The sequence below is a fragment of the Notothenia coriiceps genome, unplaced genomic scaffold, assembly GCF_000735185.1.
Source record: "Notothenia coriiceps isolate Sejong01 unplaced genomic scaffold, NC01 NC01_scaffold00035354, whole genome shotgun sequence".
NCBI lineage: Eukaryota > Metazoa > Chordata > Actinopteri > Perciformes > Nototheniidae > Notothenia > Notothenia coriiceps.
The window spans coordinates 1-21,315 of NW_011368055.1; the positions used below are offsets into that span (position 1 = coordinate 1).

Here is a 21,315-nt window from a genome sequence, read left to right on the forward strand (position 1 = left end):
AGTTGCATCCAAAGAACACCATACCTACTGTGAAACATGGGGGTGGAAACATCTTGCTGTGGGGCTGTTTTTCTGCAAAGGGACAAGGACGACTGATCCGTGTAAAGGAAAGAATGAATGGGGCCATGAATCATGAGATTTTGAGTGACAACCTCCATCAGCAAGGGCATTGAAGATGAAACATGGCTGGGTCTTTCAGCATGACAATGATACCAAGCACACCGCCCGGGCAAAGAAGGAGTGGCTTCGTAAGAGGCATTTCAAGGTCCTGGAGTGGCCTAGCCAGTCTCCAGATCTCAACCCCATAGAAAATCTTTGGAGGGAGTTGAAAGTCCGTGTTGCCCAGCGACAGCCCCAAAACATCGCTGCTCTAGAGGAGATCTGCATGAAGGAATGGGCCAAAATACCAGCAACAGTGTGTGAAAACCTTGTGAAGACTTACAGAAAACGTTTGACCTCTGTCATTGCCAACAAAGGGTATATAACAAAGTATTGAGATTAACTTTTGTTATTGACCAAATACTTACTTTCCACCATAATTTGCAAATAAATTCTTTAAAAATCAGACAATGTGATTTTCTGGATTTTTTTTTTTTTCAAATTCTGTCTCTCATAGTTTAGGTATACCTAGGATGAAAATGACAGGCCTCTCATCTTTTTAAGTTGGAGAACTTGCAAAATTGGTGGCTGACTAAATACTTTTTTGCCCCACTGTACATGCTATACCTTGCTATACCCGCAACCTCCGTTCCAGCTGAGAGGGTCTTCTCTACAGCTGGCCTGATTGTGAATCGCCTCCGCACATGAAAGATGTAGGCCTATAGCTGTCAAACTGTGATCACCAGTTCATACAAATTCAACTTGGTTTCTATACTTATTTGAACATGTATTTATTTATTTCCAAAAGTTTTTTTTTTTTACCCAATTTTATTTTTATAGGATATGTACATTTCGGTTAACTGGTTAACCGTTTTTTGGGGGGTCGAATATTCGAATATACATTTGCTTTCAAATTCCCATCCCTAATACGAACCCTGATGTCTTTTTAAAAATCCTGAGGCAGTATTTTTTTTAATTGTAAAAGCTTTCATGGCATATATCTTCCTTTTTTAAAGGTAAATAATGAAAAATGCTACAAAGGTTCAAAGGAAAATGTGATTTTCTGGATTTTTTTTCCTCTCATTTTGTCTCATAGTTGAGGTATACCTGGGATGAAGATGGCAGGCCTCTCCTCTTTTTAAGTGGGAGAACTTGCACAATTGGTGGCTGACTAAATACTTTTTTGCCCCACTGTATGTTTAACAAACCAATGAACAAAATGATATATTATTAAAAACTATAAATACAATACACAAATGTAACATGTTTATATGAGGACCCTCTTAGTGGTTCTAGGTACGTACCCCCTGCAGTACCCCAACGTACCCGCGTACCCCCATTTGAGAATCACTGGTCTAATGGATAGTGAGGTGGGCTGATGAGGGCTGATGATCTCCAGGTTGCGAGTTCAAATCCCGCCTGGAACACCACCACTAGTGTGCCCTTGAGTAAGGCACTTAGCCCTCAGTTACTCCAGGGAGTCTGTCTGCTACAGTAGCCATGAACTCGCATGTAATTTGTTATTTGAAGGGGGGGTGGATGCGTGGGCCACCCGAATAGGTTAAGGGGCCTTTGGCTTTTCTTGCCAGGGGGGGGGTTGCGGTGCCCCCGCAAATAGAATCAAATTCTGTGGGAAACACTGAAATGTATGTTCCAACCATAAATGTGTGTTTGCCAGAGATCTTATTTACTGCAATATTCCAAAATCCAATGACGAAATCCCAGTGCTTTTGTTCAGGGGAGCCTATGTGAAGCTAAATTCCGTGTCGGCCTACTAATATATGTTATCACTGCACCACTATATATCCCATGGCCTCATATTAACGACTTTTTCCTGTTTGTTTTCCAGGAGACAGTGGGAAGGTGACGACAGTCGTGGCCACACCAGGTCAGGGACCGGACCGCCCACAGGAAGTCTCTTACACTGACATCAAGGTTAGCAAGGACCAGTGTCATCAGAAGAAGAAGAAGAATGTTTTTATGACTAAGTACAATGTTATAACATAATCTGCTGCTGTATCGAAGACCTTTATGACCTCATTACACAACGTGACTGCAATAGATCTGGCTGAAGACGATAAGCTTGTTGATCAATACCAGTGGCTCCATAATCACTTCACCACGTGCTGACATTTATGGCTTTCACTGCTGATGTTATCTTGCGTCTGACCTGAAAATGTGACATGGTAAACATGGCTCTTAGGAACGCGCTCTTCTTAAGCCAATATCACAATTTGCTGGTGTCCTACTTTAAACTGGTTGCATCACTTTAGACATTGACAACTAACAAAAACTAAATTAACTTTTTAATTCTGTTCAGTGATTCTATCAGTGATGCAAAGTAGTGGCTAAGAAATCTAGACCGCAAAATAATTAAACAAGCGAGTGCCTGTTTTTCCTGGCCAAGGACAGGTTCCTTGAACACAACGCCAGCATAACGTGTTTTCACGTGGTTATGTCTCGTCTGAAAGGAGTGTAGACTAGAGTGCTGACGGAGAGCACCGGAACGCCGCTCCAGCTCTTCAAATATTGCGTACACCCATAAGGAGCCGTACACATATGCCGCGGTGTTCCTCTATACTGGTCTTTGGCAGGTGGTAAGCAGGAAGCTGTAAGCTGGAGTCTGAAATTCAGTGCTCCATCTGTATGCTAACGAATTTAAAGAGCTTTTCTACAACCAGGTGGAAGAGAGCCCTCTCCTGAGAGGCTCAAATAACCTCAGCTCAGTGAGGTTAAGGCACACCTTGATATGATCATTATAGTTATTAATGAGACATTAGAGACTAAATAAAAAACAGGTATAAAATACTATATGACAGTAACAAAAAAGTTGTTAAAAATAACAAGAATAGAGTTTAAAAGGGGAGTGATTTGTAAAATATCCAAAAAGAAAAATCTGCTTACAGTTCTGTTTCATATGGGTGTTGAAAGATGTATCGATAGATCCCTTCATTTTGCTCTTAAAGTGCACCATATTGATGCTTTTAACTTCAATATTAAAAAAAAAAATCTTCCCGAGGGATCATGCCCGGACCCCCCTAGAGGAGGTTAGGTCCCTCCCCCCACGTCATGTTCACATGGATAGGATACTAAATACATTTGCACACATCTTGTGTCCATATATTTCTGCCACACCGTGCACATGCATGCATGCGTGAGTCATGGTGAGATATCTGGATTAAGAGGTCGCTTTTTCTTTGCACAGCATGAAAGAAAGGCCAAATGAATGGGCTGTGATTTTAGTTTTTTTAAGCAGAGGTTGAGTTCAATCATTTGTACGGCCCTCGGAGGATGTTGTAAAAATTGAAAGGAAAAAGGTTCCCCACCCCTGCTGTAAATAATAATAAAAACCCTTGATTTATAACTTACTCTGTCTCCTATTGATCTGAGTATATTATAAAGAATAGCCAGTTAATTGAAGCATTATAGCACAGGCCTTTGTCAGATGGTATATTATGCTGTTTTTTTCTGCTTCGAATAGTTCTCTCTTTTTTCACCATACGTGTGTTTGCATCACTGATATATAGAAGTTAATAACAATAGCCTTATAAATCACATCACCTGATGAGCGTTCATTGATTCCTTCAGTCCAGCATATGACTGTTCCCTCTTTTGTGAAAACATTGCAGGTGATTGGCAATGGGTCGTTTGGTGTGGTGTACCAAGCTCGCCTCATCGACAGCCAAGAGATGGTGGCCATTAAGAAAGTCCTGCAGGATAAGAGGTTCAAGGTAATATTCATCCACATGTTCTCTTGTTCAGGACCTAAGCTTGTTTAAAGCACCTTCCTTTCATCTGTTTTTTGGACAGGTGTCTCCCATGTGTTTTAGTTTTATTAGTTTAAAGATTGCTAAAATAGAAGAAGAAAAAATGTAAACCAAAAAAAGGTTACGTAAAAACGACCAATAAAGATTTATTTTTAAGATTTATAATCAACTATTAAAGCTGATTCACAAACAGAACACTTGTATTTTCCTGGGGACATTTTTTGTGAGAGTTGCTCCATTTTAGAATGAACTAAAATTAAAATAATGTAAAAATATTTTTTGAAACATAAGAAGGAAGACTGCAATTAAAGTAAAATGTACAATAATGATAAAACACAAATATGTTATATTAATTATTAAAGCTGATTTAAAATGTGTTGGCAGTTTGTTCTATGTATCTAAAATGTCTCCCATGCTCGGTCTGTTCTCTGGATTTCCCACCCCCACTCATGTGTTTTCTTGTCTTTGTAGAATCGGGAACTTCAGATCATGAGGAAGCTGGACCACTGCAACATTGTCAGACTACGTTTCTTCTTCTACTCCAGTGGAGAGAAGGTACAGCTCATGTTTTTTTGTTTTGTGCAAGAAAATCAAATAGCATGGTCATATTCAGGGACCAAGTGGGCGCACATGCAGGCAAACATACTCAAGTGCATTACAAACACACTTAACTAGACAGCATAAATGCGGCCTGCACAGTTGAGGCCTGTCAAAAACAACTATAAATATATCGTTTTAAATATCGTTGCTATTCTAGTCGATGACAGTCCAAATCATGACCATATCAACACGGACACTGGCAAACTTAACAGCCAACAAAAATACATACAAATATGAAGGTGCATTTGTTTCACACAAGAGGGTGGATTTTTGAGCATATTTTCTATCTGCAATAAAGTGTACTTATAGAAATAAACAGCAGCTCTCTACTAGGGATGCCAGAAACTGACCATGGTCAAAATCGAAAATATCGGACAGCCCTGGGGAATAATATTCGATTATTTGACGCCCAGCGTCTGTTTTCAGTTATTGTATCGGTGTGGATGCCCACATTGTTTTTTTTTATAGTTATCTTGGTTTGAATGAATTTTGAGGCTCCAAATAAATATTATATTAATATTTTTCAAGGCAAGATCATCCCCAGACAAACATGAACATATTCACTCACTCCTGTCTCACAGTGCCATAGTTTCACGAGAATAAAACAGATGTAATGATATATGCGCATTTCCTATAAGATAACTCGATGGGAAATAAAATAAATAACAGCAACCCTAAAATGAATGTTTGTGTTTATTGGATAGTTCCATATGAAGCACCCAATGCTTTGCACTATAAAATCACTGTCAACTTAAAACTATGAGCAGGGCTTCTTAAATCCAAAATGACCTCTCTCTGCCCTGTGCTGTACAGAAAGATGAAGTGTATCTCAACCTGGTGCTGGACTTTGTACCTGAGACGGTCTACAGGGTTGCCAGGCATTTTAACAAGGCCAAGAGCATCATTCCTATCATATATGTGAAGGTAATTATCTGCTTTTACTACAAAGACACTCTGGGTTTACGTAATGTGAAATGTTTGTGTAAGTCTAGGAATTTGTTGTTAGTGTGCAACTTTGATATACTATTTTTAAACTCTTTTATGTAAAATCGGCAACAAATTGTTATTTTTTGATCCCCATGTATTTTTTATTATTATAACTGTTTTTGTCCTTATGTTGTGACCTCCGCAGGTGTACATGTACCAGTTGTTCCGCAGTCTTGCTTACATCCATTCCCAAGGCGTGTGTCACAGAGACATCAAGCCCCAAAATTTGCTTGTAGACCCAGAAACTGCCATCCTCAAGCTGTGTGACTTCGGCAGGTGAGATGATGCATTACCAGATGTAAAATATTTTTAACAGCAGCAAAAATAAAGATGTTTCTGTTTGTAGAAAAAACTAGGGATGCTCCGATCGCCAATTTTGGGGCCGATCGCCGGAATCAGTGGGCGGGGCCTAAATGGAAGATTTAAACATCACTTTAAATCTTCCATTTAATGGGGCTCATTCACTGGAGCTTCCACAGACCCGACAGTGAAGAATAAATATATGTATAACTAGTTTAGCTTGTTCCAGAGGTAGATAAAGTAGCTAAGCGTGTTAGGTCTAACTCTTAGTGTGTTTCGCTCCGCTCACCGGTCCGGCGGGTGGAGTTGCAGGATTTCTGCTTCACACACGTTGCATTCCGCTATTTTACTGTCTTTTTCGGACACCCTAAAATAATGCCAGACCTGTGAAGCCATTTTGGCGAGCTTGTTTTGCCGCGCACAGAGAAAAGTCATGTATTTTACGTCTCAATATCGGCATGTTTAGAGAGCACCGATCGATCGGTAGAGAGTGAGTATCGGCCGATCGGTAGAGAGTGAGTATCGGCCGATCGATGTATCGGCCGATCGATCTATCTGTATCTATTGCCTAATGGGGATTTCAGCCTATGTGACATTGCAGATAACGTATGAATAGGTTAATTCACGCCTAGGACTTCAAACAACCTGATGGGATTGTATAAAAAGACTCGAACCTACTTCTTAAAAAGGGTGCTCCGATAAGGATTCAAAGGGCTGATCACTGTAAGCATTATTGTCTGATACAGATCACAGGGTCTGCTTGTTGCCTTCTTTGTATCTCACAGCAATATTTATTTCTCTATCTTCTTTGACTTGAACAAGTTTGACCATATCAAATTGTTAAGTTAAAATAAGAAAAACTTCACAAGTCTTGATTCCCTCCACAATAGATCACATTTTCAACACCTTGATTTCTTGTGTTTCCTTAGCGCCAAGCAGCTGATCCGCGGTGAACCCAACGTCTCGTATATCTGCTCGCGGTATTATCGTGCACCTGAGCTCATCTTTGGTGCCACGGACTACACTGCAAACATCGACATCTGGTCAGCAGGCTGCGTGCTGGCTGAGCTGCTGCTCGGACAGCCCATATTCCCCGGGGACAGCGGGGTGGACCAGCTCGTAGAGATTATCAAGGTGAGTGTGTTTAAAAAAATAAGAAGTTGAAGTAATGTGGGATATAAAATAGAATATGAATATTTACATAAACATATAAAGTGACATTAAGGATATCCAAAAGAGATCAAATAATGTTATTTTAATAATATATAACTTGTATATTTCAATATATACAGTAGTGTGTTAGTAGTTTTATTATTAGATATCTCTGTGCTGAATTGATGCCACTTGTAATTCCTGCTTGCAGTGAGTGTCATGGAACGATTTTACTCCAGATTGTTAACAAGTGGCATCAATTCAGCACAGAGATATCTAATAATAAAACTACTAACNGATTCAAGTGATTCGTTGAACACCCTACTAGTATACTTTTTCATGATATTCTAATATTTAGAGATAGGATATTTGAGTTTTCTTAAGCTGTATGCCATAATCAGCAATATTAAAATAATAAAAGGCTTGCAATATTTCAGTTGATTTGTAATGAATCCAGAATGTATGACATTTTTGTTTTTTTAATTGCATTACAGAAAATAAAGAACTTTATCACAATATTCTAATTTTCTGAGACAGTCCTGTATTCTGAAATCTTAGCATATTTCATCCGTCTCATCAAGTATGAGGTTTCACAGTGAGGCTTCAAACACTATACATTTCCATCTTTCCCCCAAACCAATAAAGATTAACTATATATTTCATAATAAAAAAGACAATCAAATAACTTAACTGTATTTTTTATTTATTTACTTATTGTTCACAGCTTTTCACAATAAATGTTGCCTTCTGTTAGATAGTTGATGGGTTATTTAAAAAATGTTACTGTGTGAGGAGATACTGCACCCTCCATCAAAAATAAAGCAAATCATTAGAGATCTTTTTCCAAAACTCTTACCATCTGAACTGGTCCAGTGCCCGAGAGGAAGGGACACTTCAGCTCAATGTTCACATCCCCACAGATCAGAGAAATTGCCTGTTAACAATATATGTTGTAACTTGAGCAAAGTGCATGTATGGAAAGACTAAGTCAATAAATAAAAAGGAAAGCATTTTAAAGAAAGAGATGAAGATATCAGGGCTGTAGCTTTTACATAGAAGGTAGACATTTTTATTTTTCAAATCTGAGAATAATGCAAATATTTTCAATATCTTTAATAACCAGGAAAGCAAAGTGAGACGTAAAGAAGGGGTTTAAAGCATCTTTGGAAATAGATTTGGAATCCAGTCTCGTGTTACACCAACGCCTTAACAGTGTAACGTCAGGCTGCCTCAGCATCCATCCAGCTCATCGGCGTGTTGACGAAGTATCAAAGCAAAGTATCGTTTCTGGTGTCCGACCCAATTGGGCGACCTGTCAAACATCTCAATCTCCAAAAGAGTCAGGCCGCTTCCTTCATACTGCCACGCAGCCCTCTCTTCTGCTATCAGGAGGAGACAAAAAAAACATTACTAGTGGTGAAATGTAACTAAGTACCATTATAAAGTCACTTTTTGACGTGAAAAGTATTTTACTTTTGTATATTTCTGTTTTATGCTACTTTTACGCCACAACATTTCAAGGGCAAAAATCATACTTTTTACTAATTTAATTACCACTGTTTACATTTAACATATAAAAAAGATGATATGCTTATATTTGAATACAGCATATACTACAAATAAACCCAGTATTTTTACAAAGTCTCTTTATTGTCCTCCACATTGACAAACTACAACCATAAAAACCTCTTGTATGTATTTTTTTGTGACAAAAACAGGATAATATAATATTCTATAATAATAAAGCACTGCAAAAAGAGCCAATCTGCATACTTTAAGTACACGTCTTTACTTCTACTTAAGCAACATTTTGAATTCAGGTTCTTTATTTGTAATGGAATATTTTAAGTCCATATTATCTACTTGTCCTTAAGTTAGGGATCTGAGTCCTTCTCTCGCCTTAAATCACTTCACATAATGGTATTTTGGCAAATCATTTCCTGATTGACTGGATTAGAATCAAAGTTTAAATGTTGTGTCTTCAACGTCTGTGGATTTTGGACAAGATTTATACAGTTAAGGTTTCCACTTCAGCTTCATTAAATGTAGTAAGATGTTTCCGGGGCAGATTCCCGACAAACATCTTGATTTGCTTTGTTTGTTTGTTGTGTCAGATTTTTTCTGTTACCTTCAGCCGTGGTTTTTTACCTTTTTTATCATGTGGTTATGCCTACTTAAGCTTTACGCTACAATATTTCTTAATGAAAACATGAATTTGAAAACATCATTCATTTCCAGGTCAAGTGTGTAAAGTGATGACATTGTAGATTTTACACATTAATCACTTACTCATTTGAGGGTTAGGGTCTCATTTAATCATTATCAGTATCTATTATATGTGTAAAATATGTCAAATCAATAAAGATTTTGTTTAAGAATGTATAACATTTCCATTTTAAATGTTTTTCTCTGGACAAGTCTTACCTGCTGCTACGCTCAAACTAAAGGTGGCAGAGAGAAGAAGAAAGAACCTCATTGTTTATATTGAGAAATGGAAATGTTATACTGAAATGGAGTGAATGTAAAAATCTGAAAATCAAACAAAAACAACATTCAGGTTAAAACAGGAGATTAGAGTATTTGTATATATAATATCTACATGTACCTTTTCTATTTTATTTTATTTCTATTCTTGTTTATTTCTAGTTTTGTTTGATTGTAAAATGCCTTGTCTTTTGTGCTGCCGCAACAAAAACAATTTCCCAAATTGGGATCAATAAAGTACCATCTTATCTTAGATATGAACACATTTATAAATTGTAATATAAATCTTCAAGGTTGAGATGCATACAATCGGAAAATCTCACCAGCTCCAGTAAGTTTCTCAGCCAAGTATCTTCCACTTCTGGAAAACTGCAAAATAAAGACACCTTTATACAAAAAGCAACAGGGAAATACTTTTTGAATTTATAATAACCGGTCAATTCAGAAATGTTTTAGGTAGTTGATTTACTCTTGTAAGATGAATCAATATCTGTTACAGAACCAATGTATCAGTGGAACATTGTGACTCTTACCCAGAATTACTCACCTAGGAGCGTTTGGTGACACACCCTGCTGTCTCTCACACACCAGTTTCACAAACACAGCAAAGACAAAGAAGGCAACCTGTTACTAACCAACAGCAGAGATAGAAGGTATATTCAGATCCTTTACCTAAAGTAAAAGTACTTATAGTTCACTGAAAACAATTGTTAAAGGTCCTTCATTGAAAATGTTAGTGTAGTAAAAGTATAGTCATGGAAATGTATTTAAAGTATGAAAAGTACTCGAAGCTGAAGAACGTCTCCTGTACTATTATTTATTGTATCATTATCATTACTCTTTTTACTATGGGAGTAGTGGTTGAACTAATTTTAAACTAAGAACCAAATATTTGTATCTTTCTGGATTCATCTGTAGACGTTTTTTCCCAATTAATCAAAACTCAATTGATTTTTCTTTTATAAACCCTTCGTATTTTTTGTATACACATTTGTTTCTCTGTGGTGGCATGGAAAGTGGATGATCCGAATCAAATCAACTTCTAACCGTCACACCTGTACACAGCACCACAGACAGTGAAATATAGACTCTGCATTTAACCCAACCTAGTATTAGGAGCAGTAGGCAGCTATCATATACACAGCAGTGTGGGGTTCTGGTGCCTTGCTCAAGGGCAGCTCTCTCTAGGTATAGGCAGATTCCCAGAGCTCAAAACAGTATTTTCCTTTAGAACTAACAAACTTAAAAAGGTACTGGTAGGGTAAGAATGGAGAAACCAGCTCGAGTGCGCTATCATTTGAAAGTAAACAGCCGAAAGAAATCTGCCCCTTCCTTCAGACTTCCTTACAGAGCCCCTCCTCCAACATACACTAACGCGCACTGGTCATGCCCTCATGACCAATGAGGGCATGAGATAAGTTTGTGCACAGAAGGAAGGCTGACTGACAGGTAGGCCATCCAGTTACTTTAGCCGGGCCGAGGAAGATGATTGGTCGTGCTTTTTACAGCGCCACGGCTTCCAGAGATGAAATATTTGTATATATTTATTGTCAAAGCATTTGGATGCATTCTATGGAATATAACAAAAAGTGTTTCTGAAGTGAATTACCTACCCTACCTTTCACTTGCTGGGGGAAATTGAAAGCATAGTAGAGGCACAAAATACAAATATGAACCTGAAAATGAGCATAATCTTTTTTTAAATGCAACTCCTAACCTATATAGGTTATATAACTGGAATTGACTTTGAAAGAGAAACAGTGCACACAATCCAAACACAGTTTCATCACTTTATTACAGTAAATGAGTCCATATCATACATACACAGAACAGAGACGGACAGGTTTGTGTTTCTTTCTCTCTCTTTCTCCATCCCTCCCTACATCCCTGCAACACATCAGACCACCAGGGCAGAAAGACACCAACGTGAACAGCATTGGAGTAAAAACCATGAACTGAATGTGACATTTACACACAACGGAGAATCTGAAAACAAACAAAAAGTAAAATGTCTGAGATTCAGTCAACATTTCTGCCCATTGACAACTGATAGGTCCACACATGTCTCTGTAGCTCATCAAGTTCTGAATGCCATATGGCACGTAATACAAAACGCCCGAGTTGAGTACAAGCTGGACATCAAACTGTACATTTCTAGCCCAACTAACACTTTAACGATCAGGTCAGGCATGACGAAGCACTTTTTCTGAAAATGCCAGTGACCTGTAAGCTTAATCTATATCCCGTTAGCTTTTTTTCTCAATACTGCACAGTAATTATATATTGCAATCTGTCACAACAAACGTAGTTCTGTTCCAAAATGAGGCTTTTTCATTTCTATAGCTGCTGTTTTAAGACGTTTTAGAGCTTAAGAGTATCATTTAAATCAGCAAAATGTAAGATTTTTGTCAGCTTGAACACATTTTCACGAGTGACGGTTACAGTGACTGCGTGTGGTCTATTTACTGTGGAGAGACAAAAGGAGGTTTTTTTTTTACAAAAAAAGGGGAGAAGGTGACCAAGGCCAAATGAAAATAATAAAACAAAGTGGGAAATCTTGAATTTGTTTAATTAGAACTAGCATTCGTCTAGCAATGATAGAACAGCTCCCTCCATCAGCAGCCTGTCAAATGTTATTTCTTTTTCAGGTATATATTTACAACAATATGAGAGTAATACGAACATCATCATTGTATACCTTTTGCATGTATTACACTGTATGGATCAACAGTAGAAGTATAGTTTTGGAGAGAGATGCTGCTAACATGTCACGCCTCAGTACTTTTTTTAAGAGGTCAAACTGATGGTAAGGTGAATATATGTTCCCCCCCAAAGTGAACACAAAGAGAGCATTTTGGAACAGAAACCCCTTCAAATGTTCATCCCACATCGAGGTGCTCCCACAGAGGACAGCTGAGTCACCGCATTAGCAGCTACGTTACAATTTCCACTGGAATTCTACTAAGAAAGAGAGAGAAAGAGCATCAACAAACGTGAGGAGTAGGCTGAGTTTTTCTTCTTTGCTGTATTTACATTTTCAATTGTGAAAGAAAAACAAATTATTTACAAAAATGCACAAACTAAGACTGCTTCATCGACAGGATGAGGGGGGCGGGGAGAAGATATAAACAACTCTGTAATAAAAAGTAAAAAGAGGAAAATAAAAATCAGTGATATTTACACGTGCGATAAGAGAAGGAGAGTGAGGGAGGGGGGGGAATGGCTTCTGAGATCGGAGGAAGAGACGAAGCAGACATGTTTGATTCCTCTGCAGGGGGGGGTTACACTTTGTCATGGCCGCAGACAGCTCTGAGTGTGTCGCGCCCGCAGAGATAAACACGATGCCCCTGCTCTTTACAGCAAAGGAAACGGGAGGAAGGGGAAGAGAATGATGTATGCTCTCCACTCTCCTCATACAGTGAGTGTGGTGGAATCCAAAAAAAGCATTAAAAAAACTAAACATTGCTGCAGTTTTGAAGGTGGAGGCATGGAGGGATACTATACTACAAGTGGTCTGCACTGCTTACTAAAGATCTGTACTGTTGACGGCTCTAAACCCTACAACACTGGCTGAACTTCAGACTGCACGTTGGAGAATGGTCACACACATCTGGACTTCAATATTTGAGAGACTGATAATACATCTTCCTTAACCTGTATATGCTGCTTTTTCTCACTCCTAATTGGTCCTCACAAAGATAAAAGTACAAGGAGCACACAAACAGTCACCAAACAGGAAGCCCCCTGCTTAACTATATTCACATTAAGCCTTCCACTCTCCTGTGTTTTTGTTTTGAAATTGTTCACATATTTCCAGTGATGGGAGAAAAGTAGCTGCGACATTATAATGCCCTCCTCTGCTGAAATGAACTGACTCCATCACAAAAGCAAATCGATGAGTTTACATGAAGTACCCCACCCTGTCGAGTTTTAATAAAACATTGAATCCTCCATCCCAGTATTATTCAGTTTCTCTGCTGCAGTAAATCAACATTCACCCAGCTCCTGGACTACATATGCATTTGTTTCCTACACTAACATCAGGACAAGAAGTCTTTTTATTTGAGCTAAAATGGGAATTTCCTCAAATTGACCTTTTGATTAGAGAGCATTTTTCTTAAATCTGACGATACAGTTTAAGGGATCTTTAGTAGGCTTAGTACACCTTTATACAGTGTCAAGTATTATATTGTGAAATTAAAACACATTTAAGAACAAGCCTATTTTTTTTAATGTATAAATACATGTCAACAGGGAGCCAACAAGTAACTATATTTACCACATTTAATCATTTTCGAAAGCTTTAAAATGTTTAAATGTAAAACAAATCAGACTTTTTAAAAGCAGTTGCCATATTTCAAAATGTTTGACTTATTAAAAACATTTTGACCATATGAAAGTTACATTTCTTTGTTTTGTAGAAATGTTTTTTTTTCCTAATTTAGTTTCATTCACATGATTACATTAAAGCAGATTTGAGTGGAACACACCTTTCTGAACCCAGTGGTGGACTTGGTTTTCTTGGCGGTTGGAAGAGCAGTACATTTGGTTATTGTCTTTAGCAAATAAATTCTGGAGCAATTTCTATAAGAAGCATTGATGTTGCGATACAGAATCTACTTAAATAGACAAGCTTCAATATCAATTTATGTTTTTTGATTTGAATTATTTAGGACAGTTTGCATCTAATCCTCAATTGAAAACCAATACTTGGCAAGACAGAACAAGCAGCGCACCAAACAGCGTCCAGTAATGTCCCACTACTCACATTATGACCTTTTTATGTTGTTGGCTCAATCCCAAAGGCTTCTTTTCTAAATCTGCACATCCACGCTTTCTTCACAACAGGTCTAAACTAATGTATTGCTGATGAACAGAGGCAGGTTAAGGAATATTTATCTGGATGTTTTATATAATTATATCCCAAAATAATATAATAACACATCTGCCCTAATGGAAGTACGATTGATCTTTTAAAAAGACAACTGTGAATATGAAGGGGAACTAAATCTTTGGAGAATATCGGTAGATTGGAAATCTGGGAGAAAAATAAAATCCGATAACATTTGCCAAAACGACCCGTTAACTGTTAATTAGGTACTGGCTACATGTTGTTTTATTTAGTATTTTACACTGGAATCTTTTTAATGGCACCCACCAATCAAAAGCGCTGCCAAAAGTTCTGTGTGAAAAAATCTGAGTCAGATTTTGGGCTAATCGTATTTTTTAGGGAAGGAGAATATGCTTCTCCCACTTAGAGCGTGACGTTTTTTTTTTTTAAATGCCAGGTTAAGCAAAGTGAATCCATACAAACTTATTATTAACATACTACATGTTTAAGAGAGGGACAAACTTAGACATTAGGAAGTGGTATTAGACCATTTTTAACCAAACAATGTGAAACATGGTGACACCAGTCCAGTCTGTTTAGAGTAATGCAGCCACTGAACACATTCACCTCCAACCAAACACTGCGACCTGCTACTGATGAGGTCTCCTACCCTACCTGCCACTTCATTCAAGAAGACTTCAGACCTAACATCAGGCTGGGCTGGTAAAAATAATGTGGCTGGAGGATTAAGGGATTTATTATTCCCTGCATCCACTCTCCTGCCCTGAGTTGAATAAAACATCCTTTACCCTGATGACCTGTGGGGGCCAGTTCTGATCTTGGTCAGGCGGTGTACAGTTCAGATGGAGAGAAACTGAAGCGTATACAAAAATAATCTGAATAATAAAACAAAAAATAAAACCTTATATAGCCCAACTGTTGTCTGACCACATGATGCTTTCAATTTGCCAAATAAATAAAAACACAAATATTAAGAAAAAAAAATTAAAATGTGAATTTAAAAAAACGTTTATATTACAGAGGACCAGCCCCCACTATTGAACCTTCACAGACCACCCGAGCAGCAGCGAGATGACTGTTTGTGTGTGTGTGCGTGTGTGTTTGTTTAACAAACACCTGCCGTGGTTTGGACCCTGGCAGCTAAATAACTAATGTTTGTTTGTTCAATGCATTTACTGTACAAAAACAGATCGTCTAAGAGGAGAGCAAGCAGCATGGAGGAAAGCAAGTGTGTGTGTGTGTGTGTGTGTGTGTGTGTGTGTGTGTGTGTGTGTGTGTGTGTGTGTGTGTGTGTGTGAGAGCGTCTGAGATAAGGGTGAGGCTGGCAGGCAGGTGGGAGGCTGCTTCAGATGCTGTTCAGAGATCCTGGTACTGAGCTGTGTTGAGATGAATCTGAACCAGTACCATCTGAAGAAGAGGAAACAAAGACAGTCAGTGGAACATTCACAGTTCAGTTGACAAAGGACCCGACAGCAACTTTGTTTTGTATCTCTAAGCCTAATTTAAGACAGATGTAACTAAAAACATAGTTTGAAAAGATACATAAATGTGTTATTTAAGTTACTTTTTAATATCATTTTTGTGAGAGGAAAGGCTTTAAATAGGACAAACATTTGATGGTTGGAATAAAGGACTGTAAAGGTATTTGGAATCTTGAAAAAGTATTTGTTCACATTGGTTGAAGAGAGTGGTCGATTATAAATCAGTGTCTCCTTATTTTAAAACCAATAAGGTATTTAACCTACAATGTGTGCATTCAGAAATCTCTTATTTCTGAATAAGCGACCAGTATTTCATGTCTATTCAGTTCATGACATGTGTTGTTGATTTCATATGGAATACTGCCATCTTGTGTTAAACATGCAAACAAACCACATCAATCTGGTTACATCAAGACATATATAGTTACAGAGCCGCTGACTACAGTGGTTACATCTGGGGCGGCCCAAGCCCCCAGACCCAGTCAAAGAACAAAACTAAATTGTTTATTTACCTAATTATGCACAGTTTAATTTCAGCACAGTGTTATAGTCTCCAATATGATTGCGGCCATTTAGAGTTGGGCTAGTTTCTCTCCTTTTCTCTCTCATTTGTTGTACATAGGGTGGAGCTTTTCACAGGAGCTCCGTTTAAACAATGTGAGGTTAAAGCGCATGCAGGAGGAAATTAAACTGTGGCGATATCAATAAATGCGTTAAATCAATTGAATTCTCACTCGTCTTGATTTTTGCAATAGTTTTAAATTGCCACCAAATCTTAACACTTTTTGTTCATCATCCGCTACAATGATATTTTAGTTCAATTATAAAATCATTAACAGAATAGTTTCTCACCGTGGGCGGAGGCAGCTGAATGGGAGCGAGCGTGAGGAGGAATGAGGGTTGAGTTCAGCTGGGGCTGGATGGACAGCTCTGCAGGGAATAAAGGGAGTTTGATATTTAATGATGAGTCATATCAGGCTGAGAGCTTCACACAACAATAGGGTAGTGTATTTATTTCACCTCCACTGAGGTTCAGCGTTGCCCAAAGCAAAGCAGCAGGCACCACCTGATTGTATTTCTCTGAACAGATGGTGAGGATTTTGACAGTCAACACAGACCGCCATTGTGACATGATTAAAACGAAGACCTCTTCTGTGTATTTCAATGTGTTACTATTCAATCACAGAGGCGGATACAGGGCCGTAAAACGTTGAAGGCTTTGGTTGTTTGAAAAGCAGAAGTGTTTTGCAAGTGGAACCAGCTGCGAACCAAACTAGCCCCAGCACAGAGAGAGAACGGAACTAATCTCAGTGGAAAGGGGTAACAATGTACCTGTGGTGCTGAAGTTGAACAGCATGGGCAGGTCTCGCCCGCTGGGCAGTCGTGTGTTGGGCTGGCGCAGCTCATCGAAGAAGGCGTGAGAGCAGGCCTCTAGAGGGGAGAACCGAGAGGCCGGCGTGTACTCCAGCAGCCGGGAGCACAGAGCGATGGCCTCGGGGGGGGTGCGGGGTTTAAACACCTGAACGACAACAAGAGTTCAAAATAATTTCCACAAGAGACAACATCAAGCCTCAAATTAAATAAACAAGTATTATTTTTCAGTTTAAATTGAGCAAATTGTAGAACCTCAGAAAGAAAAAACTAAAAAGCCCTTACAGAAGAGTTCTGAATATACAAAAAGAATAAGCAGGTATTAAAGTAGAAAGCTATCTGCTCTGTAGTAAATGTTTAAGGGCCACTTCTCTTGGTTTTACGTTGCTGCTGTACTCTTGAGGTTTCAAAGGGTTAATCGACTTTCAGAAGGAGGGCACTAAAGACCTTCAACTCGCAGATTTAAATAGACTGAGTGGGCAACAACACAGCCACAGGAACTCTCAACATTTGTTCTGACACACTTTTGGAATAAAGACCTTTGTATGTGTACAGAAGAGAAGAATTCCTCTACCTATAACCGCACAGAATGTGCCAAAACATTGTTCTGTTTAACGACTTTCTTTCTCAATGTCCATACTTCCATGCATGATTCATTCTACATGTCAGACATAAGAGGCCCGGTGAATACTGAGAGACAACCTGCTGGTTTGTCCTCAGCTGTTGTTCTTACCTTGGTCCATGGATGAGCTTTGATCTGAGGAAACTTGAACTCTGTGTAGTTTGGATTCATCTCTCGGATTTGTTCCCTAGTTGGGGTTCCTAGCACCTGAGAATAGATGAATAGACGAGTATCAGCAGAGTTTCTATAGACACATATAGATGTGATTCACTGTGATTATTCTAGCAGTCTTTCATGATATCAATTCTTCAAAACAAAAAATAATAAGCTATAACAATCTGGAGTAAAATCGTTCCGTGACACTCACTGCAAGCAGGAATTACAAGTGGCACTACCTAGGCCTGTCGCGATAATCGATAAATTGACTTATCGTACGATAAATAAAAATGGACTCGATAACTTTTCTGAGCTCGATAAATTGCCGTTTACATAAAGATGTGACCAGCATTTTAGCCTGGAGCGCTGTGGCTGCCAGGCGCGCTGTGAGGGGCGGGGCTGACACACAGCCAGGTCAGGACACTCCGCGTGCACGTGCAGCAGCGTAGCAGCCAAATTAATAATATAGCGACAAGCGGGAGACAACGTGTGACTTACTCGCGGGGAATTTAAAGTGAAATGGAATTNAACCCATCAACTATCTAACAGAAGGCAACATTTATTGTGAAAAGCTGTGAACAATAAGTAAATAAATAAAAAATACAGTTAAGTTATTTGATTGTCTTTTTTATTATGAAATATATAGTTAATCTTTATTGGTTTGGGCGAAAGATGGAAATGTATAATGTTTGAAGCCTCACAGTGAAACCTACTTGATGAGACGGATGAAATATGCTAAGATTTCAGAATATATATACACTTTATTTCTGATTACAGATTTTTCATTACAGATTTTTTTGATATTTCACTTTGCACTATTATATCACATATTTATATCCGCTGAAACTATTTATAAAAACACAACTTTATGTGGATGTCTCTGATAATAATTATTAATAGATAATAGTGATAATTAGTTACTTCATATCAACTCCATTTGTCTGGAATGCAAAAGTGTGGTTTGATTCAAGACCTATCTTATAATATCTAGAAAGACTCTTAAACTTATGTGACTTTTTTTTAAGTCAAATACTATCACTCTTTTATTTTACTTATTACTTTACATCCTTAAACTTGACAATAGTTGGTATCAGATATAGCTGTATCTGCATACACAAAGGGAAATTTTAAGAGTTTACCAGAACATATATGTAATTATCCAAACTTTAAAGTGTAACATGCATTCAATATAATGTTGGCGGATTCATTTGTATTTGTTGTCGCCTGCCTACGATAGTGAAATTTAAATATATTGAGTATGAAAACCACTGTATTTGTTTCGGTTCCTCCCCCGGCCTGCTGAAGGCGCTGCCGTGTCGCAGTCAGGTTTTCACTCAATGTGGCCCTTAAAACCCTTCTTTGAAGTTTCCTCTGGCATTCATAAAAAAAGACCGACAAAAGAGCGAAGAGAGAGTCAAATTTCGAAGGTAAATCCGCCTAAAAAAAAACAATACGTATTCATTTATTTAACAGCCACACGTTATGTTGGCGATACCTAACAGCGAGTTGTATTCGAAACTGTTTATTTGTATTAGCCTTCCACATGGTATTGCTCTGTTGCTCAGAGGCTAACGTTGGCAGTTTAGCTAACAGTGTTAGCAAGGCGGTGCCGGTGGAAAGGCCTGTTTGGACGATGCTAAGCTAACAAGCTAAACCGCTTGTTTTTAACAGCGTGCTAATTACTTGTTAAAACAACGAAGTTAACATACAAACATGTTATTTCTTTAGCAGTTTGATAACTTAAGCGACATTTTAAATGTAGCATTGTCAACTTGGCATTTGGCGAACAAAATGGCCATACGCCAAAACCCAACTTTTAGTAATATTAAAACTTGTAATGTTGTTTATACTTTTTAAGAGGAAGTATCTCAGCTACAGTGTACACTTAAAAATACTGTTAAATATGCAGACAACCAATTTACCACTGTTTAAAATGATGGAATATCCCACCATATGGTAAAAAGAGTTCCTCTTGAGTTGACAGTTTATTCGATTAACTTGGCCTTGTAGTTCAGTTTAATACAACATGCCTGCAACCATCAAAGCAAACTTCCTCACATACTGAAGGTTCAGATCAAAGAAAACCCATTACAGATAGTAAATAAATAATGGTTTCAAAATAGATTATAAGCTGCTACTTGAAGTCTATAAGCTTGAATTTCTGTGTTTTTTTTTTCTTTCTTAGCCATGCATCTGCAGTTTAAGAGAGTACACAAAGACTTGCCTCTAAAGAAGAAGTGTGATTCTGTTTTTTGGTTGTGTTAATGTAACATTCATCTATTAATGTTGATGAAACCATTTAATCTGCTGAACTATTTTAAGATGCTTTTGAATAGTTTCTACTGGACCCCAACAAAAATTCAGCTTGGATATTTTGTTGTTTTTAAAATGTGTGTAAAATAAGATTTGTCACCCCAAATATATATTTCATCCTGCATTTAAATAGGCTACACTATTGTCATTTTGTTAGCAAACAAAAGCTGTTCTCACAATCTGGGTCCTTAAAATAATCATTGGTCTCTTATTTCCGCATGTCAGAGTTGAACGCCATGGCTCGCGGCCAGCAAAAGCTACAGTCTCAGCAGAAGAACCTCAAGAAGGCAGCAGACAAGAAGAAAGGCCAGGCAGCTGACCAGAAGACCGCAGCAATGGCCGCCCTGGTCCATACCTGCCCCGTCTGCCGGGTGAGTGCCAGCCGATGACTCAGATCGGATCTTGCTGAGGCTGTTTTTTTTAACTTCATCAGTTGTGTCTGTGTTAAAGATGCACTCATTAATTGAACACTGACGGCCGGAATATGGCAGTTTGTCATGAATCTCATATGTGACCCGCTCTATCGAAATCAGTCGGAAGTCGAAACGGCTCACTTCAAAATGAACGTGGATTTGTGTAGAAAAAAGTTCAGGTGTTTGGTTTGATTTTATATAAACACAATCTTGGCTTTCAGAATATGAAACTTTTATTTCCAAAATCACACGATAAATACATTTTTGAAGCGTGTAAATGGAAGATGACAGCTCTCCCTCACCACTCTGCTGTTCCGCAGCGTCACTTCCCCTCCCTCCGGCTGAAATTATGAATGTAAGGCTTATAGTAATCATAGATAACACGCCAGGGTCCGTTACAGTTTGTTATCATCTGATTTCAAATAAACAAAGTCTTGGCTTTCAGATTATTAAACTTGTTTTGGCAAATTCAGATGATAAATACAACTTTGAAGCTTTTAACGGCATAATTACAATCGGAGAACGGAGTAACTTTACGTCACAGCAGGCATAGCAACAGCCGGTGTTTCTCCTGAATGTTTTCCCCGCGACACAAACGCAAAAATACACAAAAAACGCAAAAATACACAAACACGTACACACGTGTACACACACACACACACACACACACACACACACACACACACACACACACACACCCACACACACACACACATAC

General features: G+C 38.3%; 3 protein-coding genes and 1 long non-coding RNA gene across 4 annotated transcripts in view; 2 read left to right on the forward strand and 2 right to left on the reverse strand.

Moving 5' to 3' along the window:
• Positions 1 to 1,944: 1,944 nt before the first annotated feature.
• LOC104962761 (glycogen synthase kinase-3 beta-like) lies at positions 1,945 to 7,504 on the forward strand (the record flags this gene model as incomplete). Its single annotated transcript, XM_010791266.1, has 7 exons — positions 1,945 to 2,034; positions 3,729 to 3,830; positions 4,338 to 4,421; positions 5,280 to 5,390; positions 5,599 to 5,729; positions 6,683 to 6,887; positions 7,487 to 7,504. Coding segments are annotated over 7 exons (741 nt in total), but the record flags the coding sequence as incomplete, so codon positions are not given.
• A 161-nt stretch (positions 7,505 to 7,665) lies between these two features.
• On the reverse strand, positions 7,666 to 10,840 carry LOC104962753 (uncharacterized). Its single transcript, XR_800240.1, has 3 exons — positions 9,937 to 10,840; positions 9,713 to 9,758; positions 7,666 to 9,434 (listed from the first exon to the last, which is right to left on the reverse strand). It is a non-coding gene; the product is annotated as an uncharacterized lncRNA (long non-coding RNA).
• Positions 10,841 to 11,165: 325 nt separating this feature from the next.
• Positions 11,166 to 17,924, reverse strand: LOC104962754 (glycogen synthase kinase-3 beta-like). The gene is made up of 4 exons (XM_010791248.1): positions 17,827 to 17,924; positions 17,055 to 17,241; positions 16,575 to 16,652; positions 11,166 to 15,648 (listed from the first exon to the last, which is right to left on the reverse strand). The coding sequence occupies exons 1-4, from the start codon at positions 17,884 to 17,886 to the stop codon at positions 15,587 to 15,589; spliced, it is 387 nt and encodes a 128-aa protein (XP_010789550.1). The 5' UTR covers positions 17,887 to 17,924; the 3' UTR covers positions 11,166 to 15,586.
• Positions 17,925 to 19,198: 1,274 nt separating this feature from the next.
• Positions 19,199 to 21,315, forward strand: part of LOC104962755 (zinc finger protein 706) — a 5,804-nt gene continuing 3,687 nt past the window's right edge. The window contains exons 1-2 of the mRNA XM_010791249.1: positions 19,199 to 19,298; positions 20,410 to 20,555. Of these exons, the coding sequence (XP_010789551.1) occupies positions 20,421 to 20,555 (135 nt within the window). The 5' untranslated portion in view covers positions 19,199 to 19,298; positions 20,410 to 20,420. The remainder of the gene's footprint in view (positions 19,299 to 20,409; positions 20,556 to 21,315) is intronic.

Excerpts from the sequence above, each read along its gene's own strand:
- LOC104962754 (XM_010791248.1), bottom strand. The coding sequence starts at position 17,886 with ATGAATCCAAACTACACAGAGTTCAAGTTTCCTCAGATCAAAGCTCAT. Across the intron at positions 16,653-17,054 it reads GTTCAACTTCAGCACCACAG|AGCTGTCCATCCAGCCCCAG; the intron begins GTACATTGTTAC and ends TATTCCCTGCAG. Across the intron at positions 15,649-16,574 it reads TTCAGCTGCCTCCGCCCACG|ATGGTACTGGTTCAGATTCA; the intron begins GTGAGAAACTAT and ends CCTCTTCTTCAG.